Here is a 25,031-nt window from a genome sequence, read left to right on the forward strand (position 1 = left end):
CCATCCCCTCCACTTTTCCTGCCCCCCTTCCCTACAGGGACACTGGTAAGGAGGAGCCCGAGCTCAGTTTGCTTCATAGAGCCCCCTCGTGGCTGCACAGCAGAAACTCGGTCTGCAGTGTTGGTGTCCTGTTGGTCCCAGGCTATTAGAGGGACAAAGTAGGTGAGATAATCTCTTTTATTGGACCACCTTCTGTTGCTGAGAGAGACAAGCTTTCCAGCATACACCCAGCTCTTCTTCAGGTCAGAACAAAACAGAAGTTGGTCCAAACAAAAAAAAAAGATTCGCTCATACACCTTGTCTCTGTGGCAGAAACTCTCTCTGTACTTGTATGACAGCTAGGGTGACCAGACAACAAGTGTGAAAAATCAGGACAGGGGGTGGGGAGGTCATAGGAGCCTGTAAAAGAAGAAGACCCAAAAATTGGGACTGTCCCTATAAAATCGGGACATCTGGTCAGCCTAAAGACAGCTCACTGAAAGCCCTGGAGTGCAATCATGTTACCCATGTTAGCTGCCTGAAAAGAGGAATTATGTTGTGATCGAAGGGAAAGGGGGCTTAGCCAGGCTTTTCCAACATGACAGTTGAAACCATGCAAGCAATAATCATATTCAGGGCTGTTGCTAGCTGGGCTGTTATTAACAACAGTTAATATAACAGAGTCCCAGCTCATGTTATAAAGCCACCTCTCTAGCAGACCTCTGCGTGTTTCAGCCGGGGCTGTCATTGATAGCACAAACAAGGAGGAGTCCTTGTGGCACCTTAGAGACTAACAGTTATAAGAAAAACCTTCTCCACGTTGCTCATGGAAACTGCTACAATCCTGCAAGCAAGAATTGTGTTTAAACACATGCTTCCAGTTAGCATGAGCTCTACTCCATTGTGAGCAAGGCTCAACTGCGCTGAAACACGGCTATGCTGGGGCCACGCCAGGTCCTTTTCACTTGGAGGGGAGCTTTGCTCAAGTGAAGACCAAGGGGTTTGATTCTCTACTGCTTTGCACTTTGAGTAGTAATTCACACCTGGGCAAAGTGGGCCACTGTCATGAGAGAGTGGGGAATTCTGGTGAGGTGGCATTTTTCCTGCTTCGCACACAGGTGTCAACAACAATCTGAAGTGCATTGCTGTGGGGAACAAGGACTTGTGGATCTGATCTTGCAAACCCGGATGCAGGTCCAGTGAAGTCACTGGGGCTGCTCATGTGACTAAGGGTTTGCACGTCCCATGTAAGGGCTGTGCTGATGATTTAAGTACTATTGGCAGGTTTGGGCCTCTAGTGACCAGGCACTCCAGGCTCAGAGTCACAAAAGGAGACGCTCTGTTCTGCTTGTTAAAACGATGAATGCCCACAAAGGAAGTGAGGAGCAGGCTGGAACCCCAGCAGCAGCCCCTCTGGGTAACATAACGAGCCCAGAAAAGATTCCACAAAGGTGGAGAGGCTGAAAGGGAGCTGGAATCAGCTCAAACCTGCATTCATGTGTCCAGTCTCCAGCAGCAGATGAAAGTTTCAGAAGCTCTTGGGAGACAGACCCGTCCTCGCATACAGACAGCCCCCCAACCTGAAGCAAATACGCACCAGCAACCCCACACCACACAACAAGAACACTAACCCAGGAACCTATCCTTGCAACAAAGCCCGATGCCAACTCTGTCCACATATCTATTCAAGTGACACCATCATAGGACCTAATCACATCAGCCACGTCATCAGGGGCTCGTTCACCTGCACATCTACCAATGTGATATATGCCATCATGTGCCAGTAATGCCCCTTTGCGATGTACATTGGCCAAACCGGACAGTCTCTACGCAAAAGAATAAATGGACACAAATCTGACATCAGGAATCATAATATTCAAAAACCAGTAGGAGAACACTTCAACCTGTCTGGTCACTCAGTAACAGACTTAAGGTGGCAATTTTGCAACAGAAAAGCTTAAAAACAGACTCCAAAGAGAAACTGCTGAACTTGAATTAATATGCAAACTAGATACCATTAATTTAGGCTTGACTAGAGACTGGGAATGGTTGAGTCATTACACAGATGGAATCTATTTCCCCATGTTAAGTATCCTCACACCTCTTGTCAACTGTCTGAAATGGGCCATCTTGATTATCACTACAAAAGTTTTTTTCTCCTGCTGATTAGAACTCATCTTAATTAATTAGCCTCTTAGAGTTGGTACGGCTACTCCCACCTTTTCATGTTCTGTACGTGTATATATATATATTCTCTTACAATATGTTCCATTCTGTGCATCTGATGAAGTGGGCTGTAGCCCATGAAAGCTTATGCTCAAATAAATGTGTTAGTCTCTAGGGTGCCACAAGTACTCCTCATTCTTCTTGCGGATACAGACTAACACAGCTACTAATACAGATTAACCTAACTGCAAATAGGTAACTCCTTACAGACTAACACGGCTGCTATTCAGAAGCCTGTCCTTATAGAAACTGTACTGTTTGCTGTACCCAAGCAATTAATGCAAACATAATTAACTGGCTTGTGGCTTCAGTGGAAAGGCAGCAATTGTGCTCTCCCAGTAAACACAGAATAAAAAGACAAAACCTGCCAAGCAGTAGGAGATGCCTTTTAATGAACTAGCTAAATCAATACAGGGAAAAATCTTGGTTGAGGAGGCTGCTCCCATGCCTTGTTCTGACACTGAGTCCTCATGTGGCCTTGGGCAAGTCACTTGGGGAAACTGTGCCTCGGTTTCCCCATCTTCTTCAGAGGGGTGTTGAGGCTTCATTCAAACCAGTCTTCAGCATGCCTTAGATAATTTAACTGCCTGCATTCTATGAAAAGGAACAAAAATCCCAAGTAATTGAGACTTGGGCTCTTCATTGATAGACCAATGGAAAATCAGAGCAAGAGGTACAAGATACGCAAAAGGAGACATATGGATAATGGAATGATCCTCTCGTCTACTGTGGTTTGAATAGCAAATGGAGTGTTAGGTCTTCAATAGGAAAAGGAAGGGAAGGAATGTTGGAAGCACAAAGTTCCCTGCCATGCTGGATAGCAGTTGGTTTTGGGCAGTTCCAGAGATAGGAAAAAATGTAGGATCCCTATGGGGAGAAACAGATGAGAGGAAAAGAGAGCAAAAGAAGAAACTGGCAGAGAGTAATCTAGACAGATGGATCCACCTGAAAAGATGTGACCTTACCATAACTCACCTGAGTTTATGAAGGGGCTGAATTGCTGCGTGACCAGATGCAGCTGAACTAGAGAGAGCTTAGAACCAAAATCCTGAGTCCAGACACCTCTGAATTTGGGGGAAGAGAGGGGCCAGCTATAAAATTCAGACCCCATCTCCAACAGGCCAGAACAAAACCACAGATCTGCCTTAATACCATTTTAACAGGCAGGTAGTACAGGTCTGTCTCATCTTACACTGGGGTTACGTTCCGCAGTCAGCGCCTAAAGCGAAAATCGCATATAGTCAAAATTACATTGAGTGTAATGGCGGGCGGAATCGCCCACACTACAGAAACAGTATTTAAATTGCAACAGAGGGTCCTGTGGCACCTTTGAGACTAACAGAAGTACTGGGAGCATAAGCTTTCGTGGGTAAGAACCTCACTTCTTCAGATGCAAGACTAACACGGCTACCCCTCTGAGTATTTAAATTGTTATTTTTCTCTTTTTTTGTTTTGTTTTTGCCGACCGCATAAAGCTGAAATCGCACGTGTTAAATGCGCCTAAGATGTGACAGACCTGTACCAGCTTTGCAATATTGCCAGGAGCCAGCCAGACACAAAATCTTATAACTAAGGCCTGCATTTGCAAACTTAGATGCCTAAAATTAGGCTCCAAAATCTGGGTTAGGCACATCACTAAACGCTTTGGCTTGCAGGAATGATGAGCACCCACCAACTTCACTGAAGCCCATGGGAGCTGCAAATGCCCAGCTTACTTGGAAAACCAGGCTTCTTCTATTGAGGTTCCTGGACATTGACTTTAGGCACCCAGCTTGGAGAATTCTGACTTACTATCTTGCCTGTACACGAAAATATATTAGACTTGTTGGTAATTAAAGCCATTGGGAGTTGACTGTGCCAATCTCCAAAAAAGAGATCACAGCTTCCTTCCTGGAGTTACTACCACCTTTAAGGCCAGATCCTCAGCTGGAGGAAACCAGCAGAGATCCATTGAAGTCAATGGAGCGATGCCAATTTACACAATTTACTTTGTTTCTTAAATTCCGTTCAGTGGTGGCAAAAGTTTGCACGGGCAGTGAGTAAGCTTCCCCAAACAGCCCCAGGGCAGACCTGGGTCAGGCCACCTACAGGGGCCCATCCACTGCTTGACCTCTCTGCTGAGGTTGCCAACAAGGGTACTAAGTAGCGCCAGCTGTGATGTGGATCTCTCTCTCCACTAGGAAGTGCACAGAAACCCAACAAGTCATTGCACATGAGCCTCCAAGCAGCTGCTAGACTGAACCAGCCTTCAATCACTTAGTGGCCTGCTGAATTAGAACCCACAACTGAGAGGTGAAAAAGCTCCCTATCCCATTGCTGCTAGATAACCCCAGCAAGCCAATCCCTCCCCTTCCCATTTAAACTAGATCCTCCATGCCTTTAAACACCTCCCCAGAGAATGTTTCATTTCACCGAGTCAGATAATTCTCTGTGTAAGAGGCAATGGGCCAAGGTCAACCCAGCTGTCACATAGGTCAGTCTAGCCCATCAGGACTGGACCTGGTGTTGAAACCTATCTATATAAAAACATAGATTAGAGAAGATGTGGATGGTGGGTAGGTAGAACTAATTAAAATAAAGGAGACAGCGGTGGCCACATAACTTCCAGCCTACCGAAGTGTTTAGCAGGGGTAGAGGGTGGGGGAGTGAGAGTAGATAGAATGGGGAAGGACAGCAGCTTACAATGCAGCCCAGGCCCAAGAGCTGCTCTTGGGAGGTTGCTTGCACTTCTGGTTGAGAGGAACGTGTTTGATTTGGCAGCTCTCCCTCCTGTCCCCATCCCCCTCAGCCTGTGCATGCGGCGATGTTGGCCGGCTCCCATGGTTCTTTCACACGGCCCACAGGAGCCTGGCCCCGGGCTGCTCGCAGGCTAAGGGGCACCCACAGCTGTTCGCATTGCTGCAGAGACACGGCCGTGCTTGTAAAGCCAAAGCACCAGGAGCTGGGTAGGTTTCAAAATGGGCTTTCGCCAGACCTGAAACCCAATGCAATGTGAAGGACTCCACCAGGCAGGCATGTAAAGAACCACTTCCCACAAGTCAGCACCACTCTAAGGGCAGGGCAGGGTTTCCAAAGCGGAGCCGTGCACTCCCCCAGCCTTTTACAGCCTGTTTGGAAGCTGGAGACTATTCGGGCTAGACTGGGATGTCCTTCCATAGAATAGTGTGGCTCCTAACAAGAGTTAATAAAGCAAAAACTTTAAATTCAGCGCAAAAGCAAATATAGGGGCCTGATCCAAAGCCTTTGGACTAAACAGCTCGGCTTCCATTAATAGGTGATGGATTAGGCCAGGCGTGCACTGTGTTTCTACAGAGCTACCTTTCTGGAGTCTTTCAAAGCACGTTACAACCATTAATGAATTAAGCCTCATAAAACCCTCGCTATTCTTATCCCCACTTTACAGATGGGGAAACTGAGGCACAGGGAGGTTAAGTGATGTGCCCAAGCTAACGCAGAATCTGTGGTGGCAGGGCTGGTAAGAGAACTCCAGCCTCCTGAGACCTGTAATTTAACAAGTCCATCCTTTACCCTATAGATACAACCATGAATGTCAGTTTCATTTGATCTGAACACTCTTCAGAACCATGGCACAATACAGGTTCACCAGCGAATGGGACATTGCAGCAAAATATCTGTCAAAGAGTAAGACAATTGCAGTGTTTGAATTAAGTAACGTGGAGAATAAGGGGTAAAACTGCTTTGGGAGGTAAGAGTTCCAGGTGGGGAAATTAGAAAATAAAGACTATTTGGTGTAATCCAGCTCATTCCAAAGAAATTGCTTTTCAGAGATATCTTGTCCTTCTCCTGACCCAGGGATTCCAGTGGCTGCTGTTATCACTAGACAGGGATGGCCATTGGCACAGATGACTTACAAGTGGACGTATTTAGAGACAGAAATTTCTCCTACCCCATCCACCTTCAGTTCAAACACCGGCCAATCACATAAGCACACATTCTGCAAGCACAACATCCTGGTATCAAAGCAATCCATTTTTTAAAACAATTAAAACGTCGCAGCTTCAACACAGCATTTGGAAGTGCAAAACCTTAATGAAATTAAACTCACTGAGACCTGCAAGAGCTTTGATACTTGTGTGTGGGGGGGGGGGGGAGGGGGGGGCGGAAATCTGACGCTTAAATGTACTAGGTTTTAGCAGAAAACTTCTACTACCCTGTCTTTTGACACTGAAAAAACAACTGGTTCAGAACTTACCTCTCTGTATGATGCTTAATTTGATCAGACGCCTAAAACATGTCTTGTTCGATTACGTTATGCACTAGAAGGTTTACACACAAGCCTTAAAACTGAAAGATTTATTACTGGCATTCAGGGGACATCACTGTTCATTACCTTCTGTTTCTCCTCCCCTCCTCTGCCACACTAAGTACTTTTTGTAGCCTCTGCCAGTCCACAGTGTTCCTTTAGGAATATCTTTTGACTGGGTTCCTAACGCAGCATCTGATATTTTTCCAAGAAGAGCTTTTGTAACTCTGAACTTACAGTTCTTTCGGTACAATCCCTGTGCCCAATAACTTTCTACATAAAAGCCTTCATTATGAACCTCTCGGTCACCGTCCCTTGCTGGCCAGACTTTTGAGCCACAGATGGTACTTCCAGTACAGTTTAGTCAAACCCCGAGGAGAGTTTCAAATACTGTACAGAGTAAAGACTGAAAAAAAAAATTTTTTTTTTCATTATAATTGGCAACATTGTAGTCTGCCTGTCCTTCCATTACTTCCTGATGGCTGCCATCTCATTTACATATTTTTTCAAAAGCCTTTTCTCTGCTGTGTTACATAATTTGTGTTTATCCAAATAAACATTAATTATTTCCACGTCTGGGCAGTAGTGGATTTTTTTGTTTTGTTTTGTTTTTTGGCATAGGCAGAAAATTAACCAGAGCGAAACGAACACTGATTTAATAACAACACTTAGCCCATGTGGGGCATTCTGGAGACGCTCTGCAAACATTAACTAAGGATTCTTCCCAACCCCCCAGTAGAGGAATGAACATTATCCCATATTACAGACAGAGACAAAGGCTCAACATTTTCAAAGAGTTCAGTGATTTTGGGTACTCAACTTGAGACACTAGGGGCCTGATTCACCATGGTCCTGCACCTTGTAGCCCCTGCAAAAGGAGTGCAAAGTCATTCGCTTTGCACGGGTGCAAATGACACAGGGCAAAGCAATGAAGAATCTGAACCTTAGGACCTAATTTTCATAAGTATTGATTTGCATGGGCCTAATTGATGAGTAAAGTTAAGCACATGTGAAATAGGGTGACCTTCTGTCCTGAATTGAGTGGGACAGTCCCGAAATGCAGAGTCCAAGTCCCGGTCCCGGGCTGAATGACTCCTGCAGCTCCTGTGCTGTGGGGCTGGCTTGGCGTGGCTCTCCACTCCAGGTGTTACAACCTCCAGGGTTGCAGTGTCATTCAGTTTTGGCTCCGCTCCCCTGACTGGACCAAATTCGTGAGAGTAGAGTTGTGACCTGGCTCATAGGATTGCAGGGCCACTCACTCAAATTTGGCCTACCCGGCCTCCCATCATCATGACAGCTGGGTTAAACCTGAGTGGCGCTGGGACCCCAGAAGTTGCAATGCTTGGAGCAGAGAGGCGAGCCCAGCTAGCCCCGTGGAACAGGAGCTGCTATGCGACCCTTTGAAACATTCTGGAGATCCAGTTTTGGGTCCTGACTCACAGGTTGAGAAATCCTGCTCTAGGCTGCCCAGGTACAAGAGCAGAAATCCAGATTATAGCAAATCTTGTTGCTTTGCCCAGAAAATCCCCTTCCTTGATGTCTATCTACCTGTCCAACTGTCCATCCTTAGAATGAGCCTCTCTGAGTGTTTTATACGTCTGGAAAGCACCTAGCAGATCATGGGCATTACAGTAAATAATAAATATGAATTATAATCCTTTGCAGCTAATATTTTTGAGTCACTATATATTAAGATTCCATTTATAAAGGTTAACTAATATATTTGTAATAGAGGCTAATCAATTGCTATAGCGTCTTACAGAATCCAACAAGTCAATAGGTAGCTTATAAACATCTATATCACTCTCCTCTGATGCGCTTATTACGATCTCTAACATATTGTTATGTCTGTAACATACTTATAACACCTACTAACTCTTTATAAACCATTTATAAATGGAACCTCAATGTAAAGTGTGACAATTTGTTTCCATTATTAGTGCTGCAGTAATCTCATGTTTCCATTCACTGATACAGGCTTTTCGTCGTCAGGACATAGGTTGTCCACCAGGAAGTCCTAAGGAAAAGAATTCTACCAGGATTGAACTGGGGAAGGGATGCAATGGAACAGAATTCTATTATTCTTCCCCCTAGCTTATTCCCTGCGATTCATTAGAAGTGCATCTCTAGAAATCTAGAGCCTTATAATGATTTATACTTGGTCCAAATTTCATGTGGATCAGCAACCAAAAAGAAATATCCCAGCACAACACACAAACAAGCCTTCTTCCTCAACCACCTATATCCCAGTCAGCTCACTACACAACAAAAAGACTACTTGCAGTTTGACTGGAAACATCAACAGATCCCAACTGTGTTGGGCCAATGGGAGAGAGTGAATTCCACAGTCAAGAACCAATCACTGAAAATGTCCTGTCATGACCCCTGCCCTTTAAATCTAGTGCGTTTGCAAGTTCAAGTGCCCCCACTGATCCCAACCATCACAATATTTGTACGGGGGCAAAGGGGAGGTTTGAGGCCCACAGATTAAAGATTTGCCTTTCTTCATACCAAAAAAGTTCTCCTGAAATGGATTGAGGGTTATTAGGCAAAACAAAAAGCCTGTCCAAGAGTGATCTGGAAGTGTTATGCTCACAAAACTCAGCACTTGTCTCCACAGTGAGGTAGTGTGCTTAGTGGCACTGGACTGGGACTTGAGAAACCTGGGCTCTTTTTCCAGCTCTGCCCCTGGCCTGCTGGGTGACCTTGCTGGGCCCCCTGTGTATGTAAAAAGGGGATAATGATCTCTCTTTATGAAGTGGTTTGAGAGCTACTGATAAATAGTGCTCTATGAGCACTAGGAAGTGCCACGGGTACCAACCATCTTTCAATGGGGAGAAGCACCCTGCATCCACATGCAAATTTTTTCCCATTGATAGTTCTCTGGACAGACAAGGGGAAAATGAATGAAAGCAAAGTCATCCCAAAGGGATTCAGACCCGTGGCCTGATGCAAGGCCCAAATGCTAATGGGAAACTGAACTTGGAAACCGGGTCATAGGGCTCTTTCTGATTGGCTGAGATAACAATGGCCATCGTCACATGGTCAGAGACCAGTGAGCTGTACTAACAGAGGAGGATGTGGCTTGGAGGAGATACAGACACCATGGGGGATCAGTGAGGTGGAGGAAACCTTTCTAAACTACCTACCAGCGCCGAGCTGTAAGTAATCTTCCACACTAGTAACAAGACAGCCTGAAGCCCACTGAGTGAGATTCATCGTGAGATTAGCCTGGGGTGTGTTAGATTATCTGCTTTTTATTTTATGATGCTCTGTCTACTTTCTCCCCCACACAAACTCACTTAAACTAGGGCTCCTCTACGACACAACTAGAGCCAAGTCTCCTGACTCCTAGTCCTGTGCCCATCCATTAGGATAAAATGTTATGGATGGAGGGAAACTTGCAGCACATTTATAAGCAAAATGTCATACAAGGTCAGTTTAACAGCCAGCAGATGCCGGGCTCCTTCTAAGACCTTTGAGAAAATACCCTAGGTGTGAAACATTCTACCAGTTTCTCATGCAGTGACAACTTGAAAACAGGCTGGGAGTTTTTTCCTTTCGGTCATCTTGCTTCATCTGTCAGGTCTTTGTCCCGAGGCAAATGAATATTGGGCAGGTTCACATCATTTCAATTCCTGATGCACCTTCTCTTAGAGGACCGTATCCTGCACTTGCATGGGTTCTGGACTAAATAGGAGATGGGAAAGACCCATTAGACCAGGGCTGGGATCTACAGTGCTACCACGCAAAGCCCGGATAGAGAAAAATAAGGGGAAAACAAGGGCATTCTAACGCCCTCTTGTGGTCACCAGGAAGGCTGTGTGCCAAGGACCAAGGAATCCGCTGAAGGCCATTCATGTTTTCTTTGTCCTCAGGAAAGGAATTCACAGCAACAGGCAGGAAGAGGGTGGAGGAACAGACCCTGTGCTGTCCCCCTGCGACAAGGAAGTTTGACTCTGCAGACTGGCCATCTGATCATAGGCAGCCTCAGGGCTGTTGTTGAGCAGGTGAAGAGCTTCCCCTCCCTCTAGTCTAGAGGCTTTCACAGCCCTAGAGAAAAGTCTGCATGCAACTAGGCAAATTACTTAGTGCCGTGGTTGTCAACCAGGGATACGTATACCCCTGGGAGTACGCAGAGATATTCCAGGGTGTACAGCAACTCATCTAGATTTTTGCCTAGTTTTACAACAGGCTACAGAAAAAGCATTAGCGAAGTCAGTACATTTCATACAGACAATGACTGGTTTATACAGCTCTATAGTAGATGATGTTTTCGCTCCTCAGCTCAGAGAGAGCCGACTGGAATGCAAGTGTAATATTTATATTTCAACTGATTTATTTTATAATTCTATGGTCAAAATGAGAAAGTCAGCAATTTTTCAATAACAGTGTGCTGTGCCGCTTTTGTATTTTTATGTCAGATTTTGTAAGCAAGGCGTTTTTAAGCGAGGTGAAACTTGGGGGTACGCAAGACAAATCAGACTCCTGAAAGAGGTACAGTAGTCTGGAAAGATTGAGAGTCACTGGCTTATTGTATTCAAACTAATTTGGGATACAGAGGAAGGAGGTGGAAATACAACCCCAAACACACAGCATCTGGAGACTAGGTTGGATCTGGTGGCTCTGAGTCCGTTCCAGGACGGGACTCACCCCAGCTCTTGGTAAACAACCACCACCAAACACTGCCCCTCCCTACTCACACCCACTCTTTCTGTTTCACAGAGTTGGTTGGCAGACCCATGATTTAGGGTTGGGTTAGTATGATGGACAGTTTCAGTTTCATTTCTCTCCCTACAGGCCGACCAAATAAATAACGAAAGAGAAAGAGAGGCACAGCCCCAGAGAAACCATGGAGGAGGAGAGCAAGTTCTGCAAGAACTGGTAAGAAATCATTAATTTCCCCAGTGTGATATTTATATCTGAGAGTTGTAGAGGCTCTTGCCCCATAATTCTCAACCAGGGGTACGCAGAGGTCTTCCGGGGTCCATCAACTCATCTAGATATTTGCCTAGTTTTACAACAGACTACAGGAAAAGCACTAGCTTTTCGTACAGACTAAAATTTCGTGCAGACAATGACTTGTTTATGCTGCTCTATATTCTATACACTGAAGTGAAAAAGTACAATATTTATATTCCCGTGGATTTTTTTTTATAATTCTATGGTAAAATGACAAAGTCGGCAAATGTTCAGTAATAGTGCGCTGTGCCAGTTTTTTATTTCTAGGTCAGACTTTGTAAGCAAGGAGTTTTTAAGTGAGGTGAAATTTGGGGGTATGCAAGACAAATCAGACTCCTGAAAGGGGTACAGCAGTCTGGAAAGGTTGAGAACCACTGCTCTAAAACAGCGAGGAGGCCAGTGGCACCTTAAAGACCAACAGATTTATTTGGGCTTAATCTGTTAGTCTTTAAGGTGCCACCGGACTCCTCGTTGTTTTTGTGGATACAGACTAACACAGCTACCCCTCTGACACTGCTCTAAAGAGCTCCCCTTAGTCTCTCTCAGTGAGGAGGAAGGCAGGGGCAGGCCAGGTTGTTGAGGCAGCCAGCAGCAATGAGGTTGGAAGGGTTATCTGCTTTGTGTTAAACTTTGCAAACAAGCTGCCAAGAGTTTTTAACTATTTTTGTATTTTAAAACCACACCTTTTCCTCTATCATGGACAGATCCTTCCCCGTTGGTTACTGTCCACATTCTGCTTCTATGTGCACACACCTAGGAACACAGGAAATGCCACACTGGGTCAGACCAGAGACTCATCTGTCTCTGGCAACAGCAAGTACCAACTGCTTCAAAAGAAGCTGAGGGAATTCCCTGATTATGGAATAGCCAGCCAACAGGGAAAGTTAGTTTTCATGGAATCTGAAATAGGGTTCTGTAGCAAGGTGCCTCCAAACCCTGTCAGTGCCTCAGTTTCCCCTCATGCCCAATGGTTCTTTCCGCCACCAAAATGACTTAACTCTCTGGCTAAGTCCCCAAAAGTTCCCCCATCCAGGCTAATCAGTCTCTTCATCCTCCCATTAATAGCAGGGGTCCCTATGGCAGCCTAGGGTAGTGGTTCTCAGCCAGGGGTAGGCAGAGGTCCTGCAGAGGGAACATCAACTCATCTAGATATTTGCCTAGTTTTACAATAGGCTACAGAAAAAGCACTAGCGAAGTCAGTACAAACTAACACTTCATACAGACAATGGCTTGTTTATACTGCTCTATAGACTGAAATGTAAGTACAATATTGATATTCCAGTGGATTTATTTTCTAATTATATGGTAAAATAAGACAGTCAGCAATTTTCCCATAATAGTGCGCTGTGACACGCTTGTATTTTTGTGTCTGATTTTGTAAGCAAGTAGTTTTTAAGTGAGGTGAAACTTGGGGGTATGCAAGACAAATCAGACTCCCAAGAACATAAGAACGGCCAGACTGGATCAGACCAAAGGTCCATCTAGCCCAGTATCCTGTCTCCTGACAGTGGCCAATGCCAGGTGCCCCAGAGGGAATGAACAGAACAGGGAATCATCAAGTGATCCATCCCCTGTCGCCCATTCCCAGCTTCTGGCAAACAGAGACTAGGGACACCATCCCTGCCCATCCTGGCTAATAGCCATTGATGGACCTGTCCTCCATGAACTTATCTAGTTCTTTTTTGAACCCTTTTATAGTCTCCTGAAAGGGGTACAGCAGTGGTTCTCAAACTATTATACTGGTGACCCTTTTCACATAGCAAGCCTCCAAGTGTGACCCCCCCCTTATCAATTAAAAACACTTTTTATATATTTAACACTATTATAAATGCTGGAGGCGAAGCAGGGTTTCGGGTGGAGGCTGACAGCTCACAACCCCCCATGTAATAACCTCGTGACCCCCTGAGGGGTCCCAACCATCAGTTTGAGAACCCCTAGGGTATAGTAATCTGGAAAGGTTGAGAGCCACTGGCCTAGCGGGAACCCATACCTATCTTCCCAGCCTTGGGAACCCTAAACAGATTATCATAATCGTGACCAAAAATCTATGGAGTAGATCCTCAACTGATGTACGCTGTCCTAGATCCATTGAAGACCAAAGTTCTCCAAACTTGAGGACAGATGGAATCCACCTCCAAACTTCACAGCTCCCCATCTGAATATAGGACCCAATTCTCCTCTCGCATCAACTTTACCCCTGTGTGACTCAGTTGGAGTTATTCCTGATTCGCACGTGTGTGAAAGGAGAATCAGACCCAGATATTTTGGGCGTAAATCCACTGACAGTGCCTGTCCCCTTTAAAGATGTTCATAGTAGAACAGCACAACCTCAGTACTGGAGTCCAAATGTCTCAGCCAAACAGGGCACAACTATAAATATTCATCTCTAGTTTTCAGGGACAAGCCAGTTGAGTTAAAGGAGGTCCAGTAACATTCCTTTCCTTCCCCCTTCCATGCCACACAGTAAACGAGATGTGTCTGCTGCCAATTTCTCTCTCCACGAGGCCCACTGCATGCGGTTTCTCGCTATCTGTCCAGAATGCGATGAACCTATTGCTCTAAAGGAGATGGAGGAGCATCAGGAAGAAGCACATAAGCAGGTGAGAGTTGCTCTATTTCCTGAAATAACAAGCGCTCCCAGTTATGAGCTAGGTTTCATTTTAGCCTGGCCATGCTATTGGATGTCAAATAGCAACGAACATCTATAGCTGAAGAGCAGAAAATATCCTCTCCTTCCTGCTCACAGCTCCCATCCAGCCACATGGCACTTACATGCTCAAGCTGAGGGTATGTGGCCTCGAACACACGGACCTGACCCCACTCTGTTACGCCTATTATATGCTGGTGTAACGCCATTGATTTCAGTGCATAAAACTAGCGTAACAGAACGGGGAGTCAGGTCCTACTGGAGCCATCTTCAGCAAGTATAAATCATCATAACTCCACTGATGTCAATAGAGCGATGGTATCTTACACCAGTGGAGCATCTGTCCCTAAATAAATGGGAGTTAGGACCCTAAATAAATTTGTGGCTCTTGTCCTTAGCATTGAGCGTGGCGAACTTTCAGGCTTGGATGCCTGAATAAAATGGCCAAATCCTGCATTTGAACAGCCAGATCAGAATTGTATTTTCCACTAAATCTTGCATAACATAGGTCAGTCCCTGTTGCAAAGACTACGATCTCCACCAGCTTTTCATCAAATGGGATGAAAATAGAGATGCCATCCTAGGCAATGAGATGGCATAAGATGCCACCAGACATCTTTGAAGTGTTCCCCCATGATCTGTTTCGTATTTTCCCTTAGGCAACCTACTAAATCTTTCCCCCCCGCCTTCACTTTCAGGTCAGATGTAAACTGTGTCACCAAAGCATGCAGAAATACCTGCTGGAGAATCATGAGGTGAGTAGAGCAATGTATAATATCAGAATCCTATTCAGATCATCTTTGACAAATCACCTTGAGATGCACTGAAAAGGAACGACTGCAAAATAAACAGCTTGCCTGCTGAAATGTAACAGCGTCCGAGTCAGACAGCTTAAGCATGACAGTCATTCCTTAGTTTAATTTAACAGAACATTTTACATTTAAATAAGCATGGTGCGCACTGTCCCTACCCTCCTCTTCCCATGTAGTTTTGCAGGGATTGTCTAGGAGAGTCTATGACCTCTGCACATCTCATGGGGTCCACTCTTTTCATGGACAGTGGCACTTCTGCCCTGCTGTCCACGCTCACGTCTCTCACAATTCCAGGGAGGAGGCTTTGAAAAGTGAGAGGCCGTTCTAAGCATAGGGATGACCTGCAAGAAGGTGCAATGCTGAGGTGGGAGAAGCAGATGGTGGGAATGGTTAGGAAGGAGATGTGGAACAAGATGAGGATTGAGAAGTTAGCGGCATAGATGCCGACTCTCCAGGGCCGGAGCACCCACAGGGAAAAATTGGTGGGTGCTCTGCACCCACTGGCAGCTCCCCACCGCCCCTGCCCCAGCTCACCTCCGCCCTCTGCCTCCTCCCCTGAGTGCGCAGCGTCCCTGCTTCTCCACCCAGCGCTTGCCACCGCGAAACAGCTGTTTTGCGGCTTAACAAGCTGTGGGAGGGAGGGGGGAGGAGCGGGAATGTGGCGCGCTCAGGGGAGGAGGCAGGGGCGGGGATTTAGGGGTCCAATAGGGGCAGGGAAGGGGCGGAGACTTTGGGGAAGGGGTTGGAATGGGGGCGGGGCAGGGCTGGAGTCAGGGCGGGGGTGGGAGGGTCGAGCACCCACCAGCGCCAGGAGAAGTTTGTGCCTATGGTTAGCGGGGACATTTTCAGAGCTGGCAGCGATTGCTGCAGCCCAACATCCTTATGCTTTCGGCTTTGATTTACTATTTGCAATAATTTTCTCTGCCCACATGCAGTCCAATGAATGCAATGAGCGATCAATGAAATGCACATTCTGCGAGCTGGAAATGCCCTTCAATAAGCTGCAGAGGCACCAGGAGGCCTGCGGTAGTCGCACGGAGCTCTGTTGGGAGTGTAACAAATACATCATGTACAAGGACTTGGACAAGCACAAAGATGTTTGTCAGAATGGCAAGAAGCTATCAAGCAATGGTGAGATGCACTATCAACCCAGTGAAGAGTCTCCTCGTCAGACCTCGATTCTCCCACCCTCAGGTACCCAAAATCCCTCATGATCTGTAACAGGGTCACATCACTCCAGCACCTGTTGCTTTGGAAACTCCCAGTTATCTGTAATTACGGTATTCACAATTCTCTAGGACTCTTGATAATCCAGGTTGCCCTGTATAGTGTGAAAGTCCCCACAAGGGGTTCTTGTCTAACCAGCCACAGCTAAAGGGCCAAGTTCTGCTCTGAACTACATCCACAATTGTCAATCCAGAGCAGCTCTGCTGATGTCAGTGGAGTTGCTCTGCATGTGCAGTGGCATCACTCAGAAACATTGGGCCTTATTTTTGTCTACAAGAGGCCCCTGGCAATGTAAAGAGGCCTTAGTGTAAACAAGAATCACACTTTTCCAGGTAGAGTGACATTTTAGGGCCTGATCAACCATTCCTTATTTCCCCCCAAATTCCTGTTGGCTTTAAGGGCAATTTTGGGTGTGCAAGAACTGGAGGACAGTTCTCTCTCAGGCGGGGACCCCAATCCCATTAAACCAATCTGATTAAGTTGACATAACAATCCTACTTCTACTGCAAATTGCCGAGAGTGACTAAACGAGCACCTTTGCAAACACACTAACTAAAGAAACAACAAAGAGTCTGGTGGCACCTTAAAGACTAACAGATTTATTTGGGCTTTAAGGTGCCACCAGACTCTTTGTTGTTTCTGTAGATACAGACTAACACGGCTACCCCCGATACTTGACACTAACTAAAGCGCAACAAATTCACCCCCTTCCTGAGATTTGGCTTAATCTTCAAGCATGATTGCTCTTCGAGCCAGGCACTGCCACCTCCTTCATATAGAGAAAGAGAGAGAGGCAAAACCCACGTAAGCCTTTCCCACCAGCTTCAGCGCCTGCTAAACTGGTAGCATATTTAGAGTCCATGTTGCCAGCCTGTCACAGTGACCTTTAAAAGTAGCACATTTGAGATGGGCTTTCTTCCTACTGACGTGTCAATAGCCAGGCACGTTACTGAAGTGTTCAATAGCATCACGGTCCCTTGGGGCTGTGGACGGTTTTCTGGTGAGTAAGAGAAGAGGCCTGACCAGAGGGCGACAGGATAAGTGGGTGATCATTTGTGAACAGTGTCCTTCCTCACAATCATTGGTAGGCACCACGAAGAACAATGGGGGATAGAGAGCAAGAACATACTCACTGGGAAATATACAATCCTTCGTAGCATAGCACTAAGTAGAGATGGGCCTGAGGTGCGAAATGTGGATCCAGACTCAGATTTCAACCACTCCAAAGTTCAGCAGGGGGGGGGGAAGGACAGAACCTGAGTTTATTTAATGGGGGCCAACAGTGAAATCCAGATCCATATCTGCCTTAGGCTCTGGTCCCTTGAAGTTCAGTGGTGTTTGGATCAGGTGCCTCTAGGACTGGTCAGGGTGACCTGAGTTTGAGGAGCCTGGGTACGGTATTTTACTGACTCGTGCCAGCTCTGCGCATTACCAACAGATCGCTTTCCCTTTTTCCTCTGAAGGTCTCAGTGACAATCTTTGTCAGCAGTGCAATAAGTACTTCCCAGATGACCAGTACCTCCAACACTTGGTAAGTGGTTTGGGAACTAAACCTGCAAAGAGCTTGGGCCTCATTCAAGCCAGGCCTTTTCTGTCGAAAGCCACCTGTTGGATTCGGTAGGACATGTTTTGGCTGCTCAGTTTGCACAGCCATTGCTATCCCACGGCCAGCTGGCAACAGCTACACATGCCCTCGTGACCATGAGCTTGGCCTTTAGCACCAGTCCTTGGCAGGGCTCTTAGCCTCTCACTGCTGATGCAGAATGCAAACAGCTGTGACATTACATGCCCCCTGCATCCTTCTCACCCACTGCCTAGGCAGTGGCACATTGAGATAGACTGGTTAATAAAGCCCTGAAGAACGTAGGCCCCAGCTCTGTTGCCCTGAGGGGTCTCTGTTCTGAAAGGGCTGCCACTAACCTTTGAGCCAGTTTGATGGTGCCTTTGCTGCAGAAGCTTCTAATGAGAGCCTCACTCCCCATTGGAGCATCTACCTGGACTCCATCCTCCTCTCTTTGTAAACCACCTGCAAACACTGACTCCCCCACCCCAGAGGGGACTTTTAGTTGTAGTCGATTTTGTAGAACCTTTCTCCCTCCCCACTATTTTTTAAGACCTCCATCTTTATTGGCGTTTAGTCTCCCATTATCTCATTCTGATGTTTTTAATTCTTTCTTATATTAAATCGCTGTGCAGACTATACCTTTTCCCCCAACACCATCAAGGGCACCCCTCATTGGTTCACCATCTGGCTATTTCCTTTGTTCTCTCATTATTCTTTTTAACTGTCCGCCACAGACCGAGTGCAGCCCGCTCTCCAAACTCGCGGATATTCTCGCCAGCCAGTCAGTTACAAAATCCCGCCCGCTCCCACCTGCCTCTCTGGTTACGTCTCCCCGCCGGGAGAATGCAGCCGTGGCGTGGAAGGACGTTCGCCCGAAGCGGAAGGAAAAGGACTTATCTTCTGCCTCCAGGCCCTCACTCAAGCCACTGAAGAACAAAAAGTCAGCAGGCCGCCCTGCTTTCACTGCCACAGTGGATCCCGTACTGCCGAAGGCGCTTGAAGACCCAATGACTTACGATGTGTTGGTGACCTGTTCCCAGTGCAATATCCTCCTCCCAGGTCCGACTCTAAGGAAGCACGAGGTGAGAAATGCTACGTACCCCGCTGCACACTCTTGGTGATGGTGGACAGTGAAGGGGTGCTGGGGACAGCCAGAGGCACCCACTCCATGCGTGCTCCGGGGCTGGAGCACCCACGGGGAAAAATTAGCGGGTGCTCTGCATCCACTGACAGCCAAGCTCCCTCTCCTCGCCTCCTTTCCCGCCCCCGATCGCTCCGCATCCCCACTCCTCCCCCTCCCTCTCCCTCCCAGTGCTTCCCCCCCCCCCCGCAACCTAACAGCTGTTTGGTGGCGCTTAGAACTTTCCAGGAGGGAGGGGGAGGAGAGGGGACGCGGCACACTCGGGGAGGAGGCGGAGAAGAGGCGGGGATTTGGGGGAAAGGGGTGGAATGGGCATGGGAAGGGGTGGGGACTTTGGGGAAGGGGTGGAATGGGGGTGGGGCAAGGGCGGTGCAGGGGTGGGAAGAGGCGGGGCCAGGAGAGGGGGGGTTGACTACCTACCGGGCAGAGGGGAAGTCGGCACCTATGGGGACAACTGGACTTTAGACAACCTCAGTCTAGAGACCAGTGACACTTCAGCTCACAGTCACACCTGCTTCTTCGGTTATTCCTACTTATTGAGAGCTGGCAGCATGCGCAGCCCTGAACTGGGCATGGAATAGACAAACGACCAGATTCCATTTTTGTTTACATTCATGTCAGTCCAGCAGAACTTCACTACTCTTTAAGCTGAAGGGCAGCGTTGGCTGTCAAGAACAAATGGGTATAAATTGGCCATGAATAAATTCAGGATGGAAATTAGAAAAAGTTTTCTAACCATCGCAGGAGTGAGGTTCCAGAACGGCCTTGCAGTAGGAAGGGCAAACCACCTAACTAGTTTTAAGATGGAGCTTGATAAGCGCTTATGAACAGGGGTATAGGATGGGTTGCCTGTGGTAGCAAGGGGCTGCGCTTGATGACCCTGGAGGGCTCTTCCAGTCCTATGTGCCACTGACTTTAATGGAATTACTCTGGATTGACACTGCCTGACTCTGACCTCCACAACATCGGTCTTCTGCCTAATTCAGGGGAAGTTACACCAATGTAAAGCTGGTGTAACAAAGTGGAGAATCAGCACTTAGTATTGAGGGTCTAGTCTTGCAGCTGTGACTCCTGGGTGCAGACTGGCATTGAAGTCAATGGGGCTATGCCTATTTTAAATGAACTGAGAATCTGGTCTGGCAAATCACACTGGGCTTGACTCTCAAATACGCTAAGGGCCTTTCACACTACTGACAGCACGAAGGGGCCTTAAAGGGGGTGCAAACAGCCCCCAAAGGAAAGCCCCTGAGCAGAGCCAGTATCGCGCTGGCATAAGGTTTCTGCACAGCTGTATTCCCATCCCCTGGTGTAGGAGGGGGATCTGCAGTGTGACCAGGCGCATGGCTATTGCCTGCTTCCCAGGGTTCATAAGGGACCATGGACACGCTCCTGCATAGCCCCAGAATACAGAGGTGGCAAAGATGGCTTAAAACCTCCTTTACTCTCCCTCCCATCCCTGCCTCAAATGCAGTAATGGAGTAACTATGAGTCAGGCCCCTTGACTCTAGGGTCAGATCCTGCAAGGTACTCATCCTCTTCGTCCCCCTTCCCTTCCCAATACATACATACAGCATGGGGAGTGTGATTAGGGTTATGCTGTAGCAAGGACAGAGCTGAATTATTTAAGCTCAGTACCAATGCAGACACAAGAACAAATGGATATAAACTAGCCATCAGGAAGTTTAGACTTGAAATTAGATGAAGGTTTCTAACCATCAGAGGAGTGAAGTTCTGGAACGGCCTTCCAAGGGGAGTAGTGGGGGCAAAAGACATATCTGGCTTCAAGACTGAGCTTGATAAGTTTATGGAGGGGATGGTCTGATGGGATAGCCTAATTTTGGCAATTAATTCATCTTTGACTATTAGCGGTAAATATGCCCAATGGCCTGTGATGGGATGTTAGATGGGGTGGGACCTGAGTTACTACAGACAATTCTTTCCTGGGTGTCTGGCTGGTGAGTCTTGCCCACATGCTCAGGGTTTAGCTGATCGCCATATTTGGGGTCGGGAAGGAATTTTCCTCCAGGGCAGATTGGCAGAAGCCCTGGGGGGGTTTTCGCCTTCCTCTGCAGCATGGGGCACGGGTCACTTGCTGGAAGATTCTCTGCACCTTGAAGTCTTTAAACCATGATTTGAGGACTTCAGTGGCTCAGACATAGGTTTGATACAGGAGTGGGTGGGTGAGATTCTGTGGCCTGCGTTGTGCAGGAGGTCAGACTAGATGATCATAATGGTCCCTTCTGACCTTAAAGTCTATGAGCCTCAGGTCTCAAGGCCTGGTGCAGGGACCCAGTTGTCTCCTAACCAAGTGTGGATACATTAAGGATGCAGGGCTATGTAATTTGTATTCATGGTCATTATTATTCATTTGTTTAGAAAAAATGTCTGCGTCTAGCTTCTTTGCAAAATCTCAGGAGGAAACCAAAATGGAGTCCTGGAAAACAAGGTACTATAATATTTCTAAGAAATACAGTAGAACTCAGTTAGAGACATCTACAGTTGCTGGGTTAATCAGGATGATGGGGCATTTCCCAGAGCAGGTGCCTCTGGAAACATTAAGGATCAAAGACTCACAGGGCAGCTGGGTATTTCAGTGAGGATAGTGGTATGTATACCTATACAGTCTCCACGTTTAGAAACCATGCTCTGATCTTCAAGGCCCCCATACCCTTGTCAAGCTAACTCAGTAGGAATGCTTGAATTTGGCCCTAGCTGGTTTGCAACCACCCAAAGCTACACATTAAGGCAGAGGCAGAGAGACTAGAACTTGGGTGCTCCTAACTAACATCTAGTCTTATGTGCTTTCCACTTGAATAAGCTGCCACAGGTCAATACTGAATTTTATAGCCACTCTCCTGTGGGAGACTTTAAAATAAACATATCAGCATTTTCATACTGATTTTCATAAATTCATTAGGAATTTAAAATCAGCTCCCTGCTGTCTTTGTATAAAGTATGAGGCCGTCAGCTGTCCTAGCAGACAGGATTTTAGGTACTCAAGATGCACGACAACACTGAGAACCAACAACAAGTTTCTAGTAATCCCATCTTAACTAAGGGCTTGTGCACCCACCTGTGTTATACAACTTTAATTATGCTGTTATAATAAAACCAGTACAACCTCACTAGAATGGGCCCAATTATACCAGTCTAAAGGTGTTTATTTCTGTATGCAAAGGGGCATAAGCTATAAGGCACCTTTATACCGGTATAATGGCATCCACACTAGGGGTTGTACCAGTGTAACTGTACAGCTAAAACCATAATAATAATTCCCCTGACAGTTATACCCGTGCAAAAGCAGTGCCCAGACCTGGCCTAAGTGATGCTAACTATAAGAACCTTGGGCCTAATCCTGCAGTCCTTACTCAGGACAATCTCCCATTGCTTTGTATAATATTTTCCATAAACAAAAATGCTACCTTATACTTTTAGCCAGAACTATCCTTGTTTTATATCAAGGGGAAAAAATACCAAGAACAAAAGTCCATGAAAGAGCATACAGTGTATGTCTCTCCTCAGACAGACTGCACCAACCTGAACACAAAATGGCTGCCTTTCTCTGGAGGCAGCATATTTACACATTGAAAGATGTCATACAACTAAAACAGAGAATGCACCACAGTGTGAAATTAAAGGGAGTTTTAGCTGACTATGGACTACAGGATCGTACCTTTAAATACTTACCCCTTCATTACATAGTTTGTATTCACTTCCCTTGTACTTTGGACTGTTCTAATGGACTCAGCCAAAATGGGTTGGGGGAGGTAAGGGCATACATTCATGGGCTTACCTATTCATTGTAAAATAAAAAAAATTACATTGGGTTTTGTTTGTTTTACAGAGGAGCCTTTCTAAGGCACTCCTGGAAGAAACTGGAACCAGAGACGCCCTACCAGACCCCAGGCTTCAGTTCAGCGCTAGTAACGGCATTCTAAACACATGGCTTTATACATAGCGAATAAAAGCGTCATGCTTCCTACACTAGACTAAGAACAAAGAACCATTCTCGGAAATTTATTCTGAACCAAATAGGCTCATCTTCAAGCTCCGCCATAAAGCTCTGCACAGTTGTGCCCCAACGAGTGCCATCCTTTTGGGCATTAACATGTAGTCCCTCCTTAGGGACTCACTTGTTCTCTGTGCCCTGCCTGTTACAAGAGTGGAGGTTAAAGATCCCATTCTCCTCTCAGCTATATTGGTGTGTCGCGGCTGAAGGTACAGTAACGTAACAGAAGTACTTGGCCTTCAGTGCTTCCACTGAAGCCTTCAAGGTATTGGCTTTCAACTTTGACCCTAACTTCCCATAGTGATCCATCCCACACCACTAGACAGGTTGTACTCAGGTCTGCTGGGCTCGTTCACAGCCCTTCTCTTCCAGCCATACACACACACTCTTCACCACTGAGAGCAGCCTATGCATCATGGTCACTTACTTGGGAAAATATTTCCCCTCAAGGAATTTAGAAGCACTATAGATGTATTGGGCCCGATGCTGAGCATCTGCCATTCCCATTGACTTCAGTGAGAGCTGAGGGCCTCACTGCCTCAAGGTTCGGCGCAGCACAACAAAGGGCTAAATACTGGTCTCATTGAACTTTATGGGAGCTTAGCCATGGATTGCAGGACTGTAGCCCACACGGCTTAGCCCCCAAGTGCTGAGCACCCTCATTGGAAGATGAGTGTTCAGTCCCTGGTACTACTGAGCCCAAACTGCTTCACCTTGAACTGACAGAGGCAAATGGTGGAAAAGTTAAATCTCCAGCGCTAGTGGGGGTTGTATATTGAGGCAGATGTTGAACTCTAGTCGAGTGGGAACAAATAAAAATGTTAACTGTGAACACATAAGGTTATTTCATTGGTACCATGTTTTCCCTGCGCTGGAGTGCTCCTTGCGGTATGTGATCCTATCCACTGGTTGCTGGAAGCGGAGTGCAGCAATCAAGTGAAATTGTTTGCTAAGTGCGTTCTCACCCAGTTCATCAATCCATTTGAAAATGAATGTTGATTTATGTTATCTGAAGAAGCCAGGCTGCCAAGCCACTAAAATGTGACTGGATACCCTTTGCTTCCCATCTCACGTTCTCATCAGCAAAACATCCAGCTATCAGAATGAACCAAGTTTGACTATCGAAATGAGACCTACAAGATAGCTCTAAGCAGGATGGGATTTTCCAAGGCTGCCAGCACTAGCCAACTCATTGCTTCCACTGAAGTCAATAGCTGACTTTTAAAGATGTCCACCGCTTCTGACAAACCCATCCTAAATATCTGCTGAACAACTCCATGTTATGGAATATAGATAGCTACACAATTGGTTTTTTGGGGGGAATGGGTGTGTAGCTGGGGTATAAGGGCTAACTCACACTCTGTAGCAGTTTCTTACATTATTTTACATTCAGTGTTTGTTTTACAGGTGTGCATAGGATAATAAATTTAGTATCCCAAGTCATTGTAATGTGCAAAAATCCATAAGATTGTATTGTCTCGGAAGCAAAGAGCGTTTATTGTCTGTGCAGAGCCCTACCACGATGGGGCCCTGATCCTTGACTGGGGTTTGTTCCTCAGCGCTACTCCAATAATTTTTTATTATAATAGAAAGATCGACTAGATTAGTCTCTTCATTTTTGTCTGCACAGCACACAGAGGCCTAGATCTGGGGTCTTTGGGTCCCAGACTTTTATTTGCAGTAAATGAATTATAATTGGGTCTGTTTCAAACCCTTTGAACTAAAAACAGCTTCAATTTTTTCCCCACAGAAATACTGTTCTAACCAGCACTCATCATTAGAATCCCCTCCCTCCATTGAGAGGGAGAGCCGCGGTGCTGCAATGTAGCACAGTAACTACAGCAAATGTTTCAGACTGTGGGGTGGGGGAAGGTCACACTCCTTGGCTGATTGTGGTAATTAGGTTAAGCTCCACATCACCGGAAATAATAATTAACATAGCAGATTGATTATGGGAGGGGGTCCAAAGAGATGGGGAAAAGGGCCGGGGAGGGAAGTGAGTGAGTGAACAATAGGTTTTAAATTTCATTGGAACAAAAAGTTTTCCACCCCCACCCCCAGCCGCTCATTAATTCCCTGGGAGTCCAGAACAAAGTCTGCTATAACCCTGCGCATCCCCCTCCCCACCCTCCAGCAACCGCCCCTTATGTCAATGGAGTTCTACAGGTTTTAACAGAGAAGCATTTAGCCCCTTGGAAAC

General features: G+C 46.4%; 1 protein-coding gene across 2 annotated transcripts; it reads left to right on the forward strand.

Annotated features, from left to right (window-relative positions):
• Positions 1-11,275: 11,275 nt before the first annotated feature.
• On the forward strand, positions 11,276-24,224 carry XAF1 (XIAP associated factor 1). 2 transcript variants are annotated; one of them, XM_054008460.1, is made up of 8 exons: positions 11,276-11,353; positions 13,896-14,031; positions 14,777-14,833; positions 15,826-16,084; positions 17,581-17,648; positions 18,416-18,763; positions 21,199-21,268; positions 22,667-24,224. In XM_054008460.1, the coding sequence occupies exons 1-8, from the start codon at positions 11,322-11,324 to the stop codon at positions 22,678-22,680; spliced, it is 984 nt and encodes a 327-aa protein (XP_053864435.1). In that variant the 5' UTR covers positions 11,276-11,321; the 3' UTR covers positions 22,681-24,224. The 2 variants fall into 2 exon arrangements, with proteins under 2 accessions (XP_053864435.1, XP_053864434.1); XM_054008459.1 differs by lacking the exon at positions 22,667-24,224 and having other exon boundaries at positions 21,199-21,309.
• The last annotated feature ends 807 nt before the right edge of the window (positions 24,225-25,031 follow it).

This window comes from Malaclemys terrapin, chromosome 18, assembly GCF_027887155.1.
Source record: "Malaclemys terrapin pileata isolate rMalTer1 chromosome 18, rMalTer1.hap1, whole genome shotgun sequence".
NCBI lineage: Eukaryota > Metazoa > Chordata > Testudines > Emydidae > Malaclemys > Malaclemys terrapin.

What these genes read in the sequence shown, in the direction of transcription:
- XAF1 (XM_054008459.1), top strand. Translation starts at nt 11,322, where the DNA reads ATGGAGGAGGAGAGCAAGTTCTGCAAGAACTG. An exon ending in ACCTGCTGGAGAATCATGAG is followed by an intron (nt 14,834 to 15,825) that starts GTGAGTAGAGCA and finishes GCCCACATGCAG; the next exon opens with TCCAATGAATGCAATGAGCG. An exon ending in CTCGATTCTCCCACCCTCAG is followed by an intron (nt 16,085 to 17,580) that starts GTACCCAAAATC and finishes TTTCCTCTGAAG; the next exon opens with GTCTCAGTGACAATCTTTGT.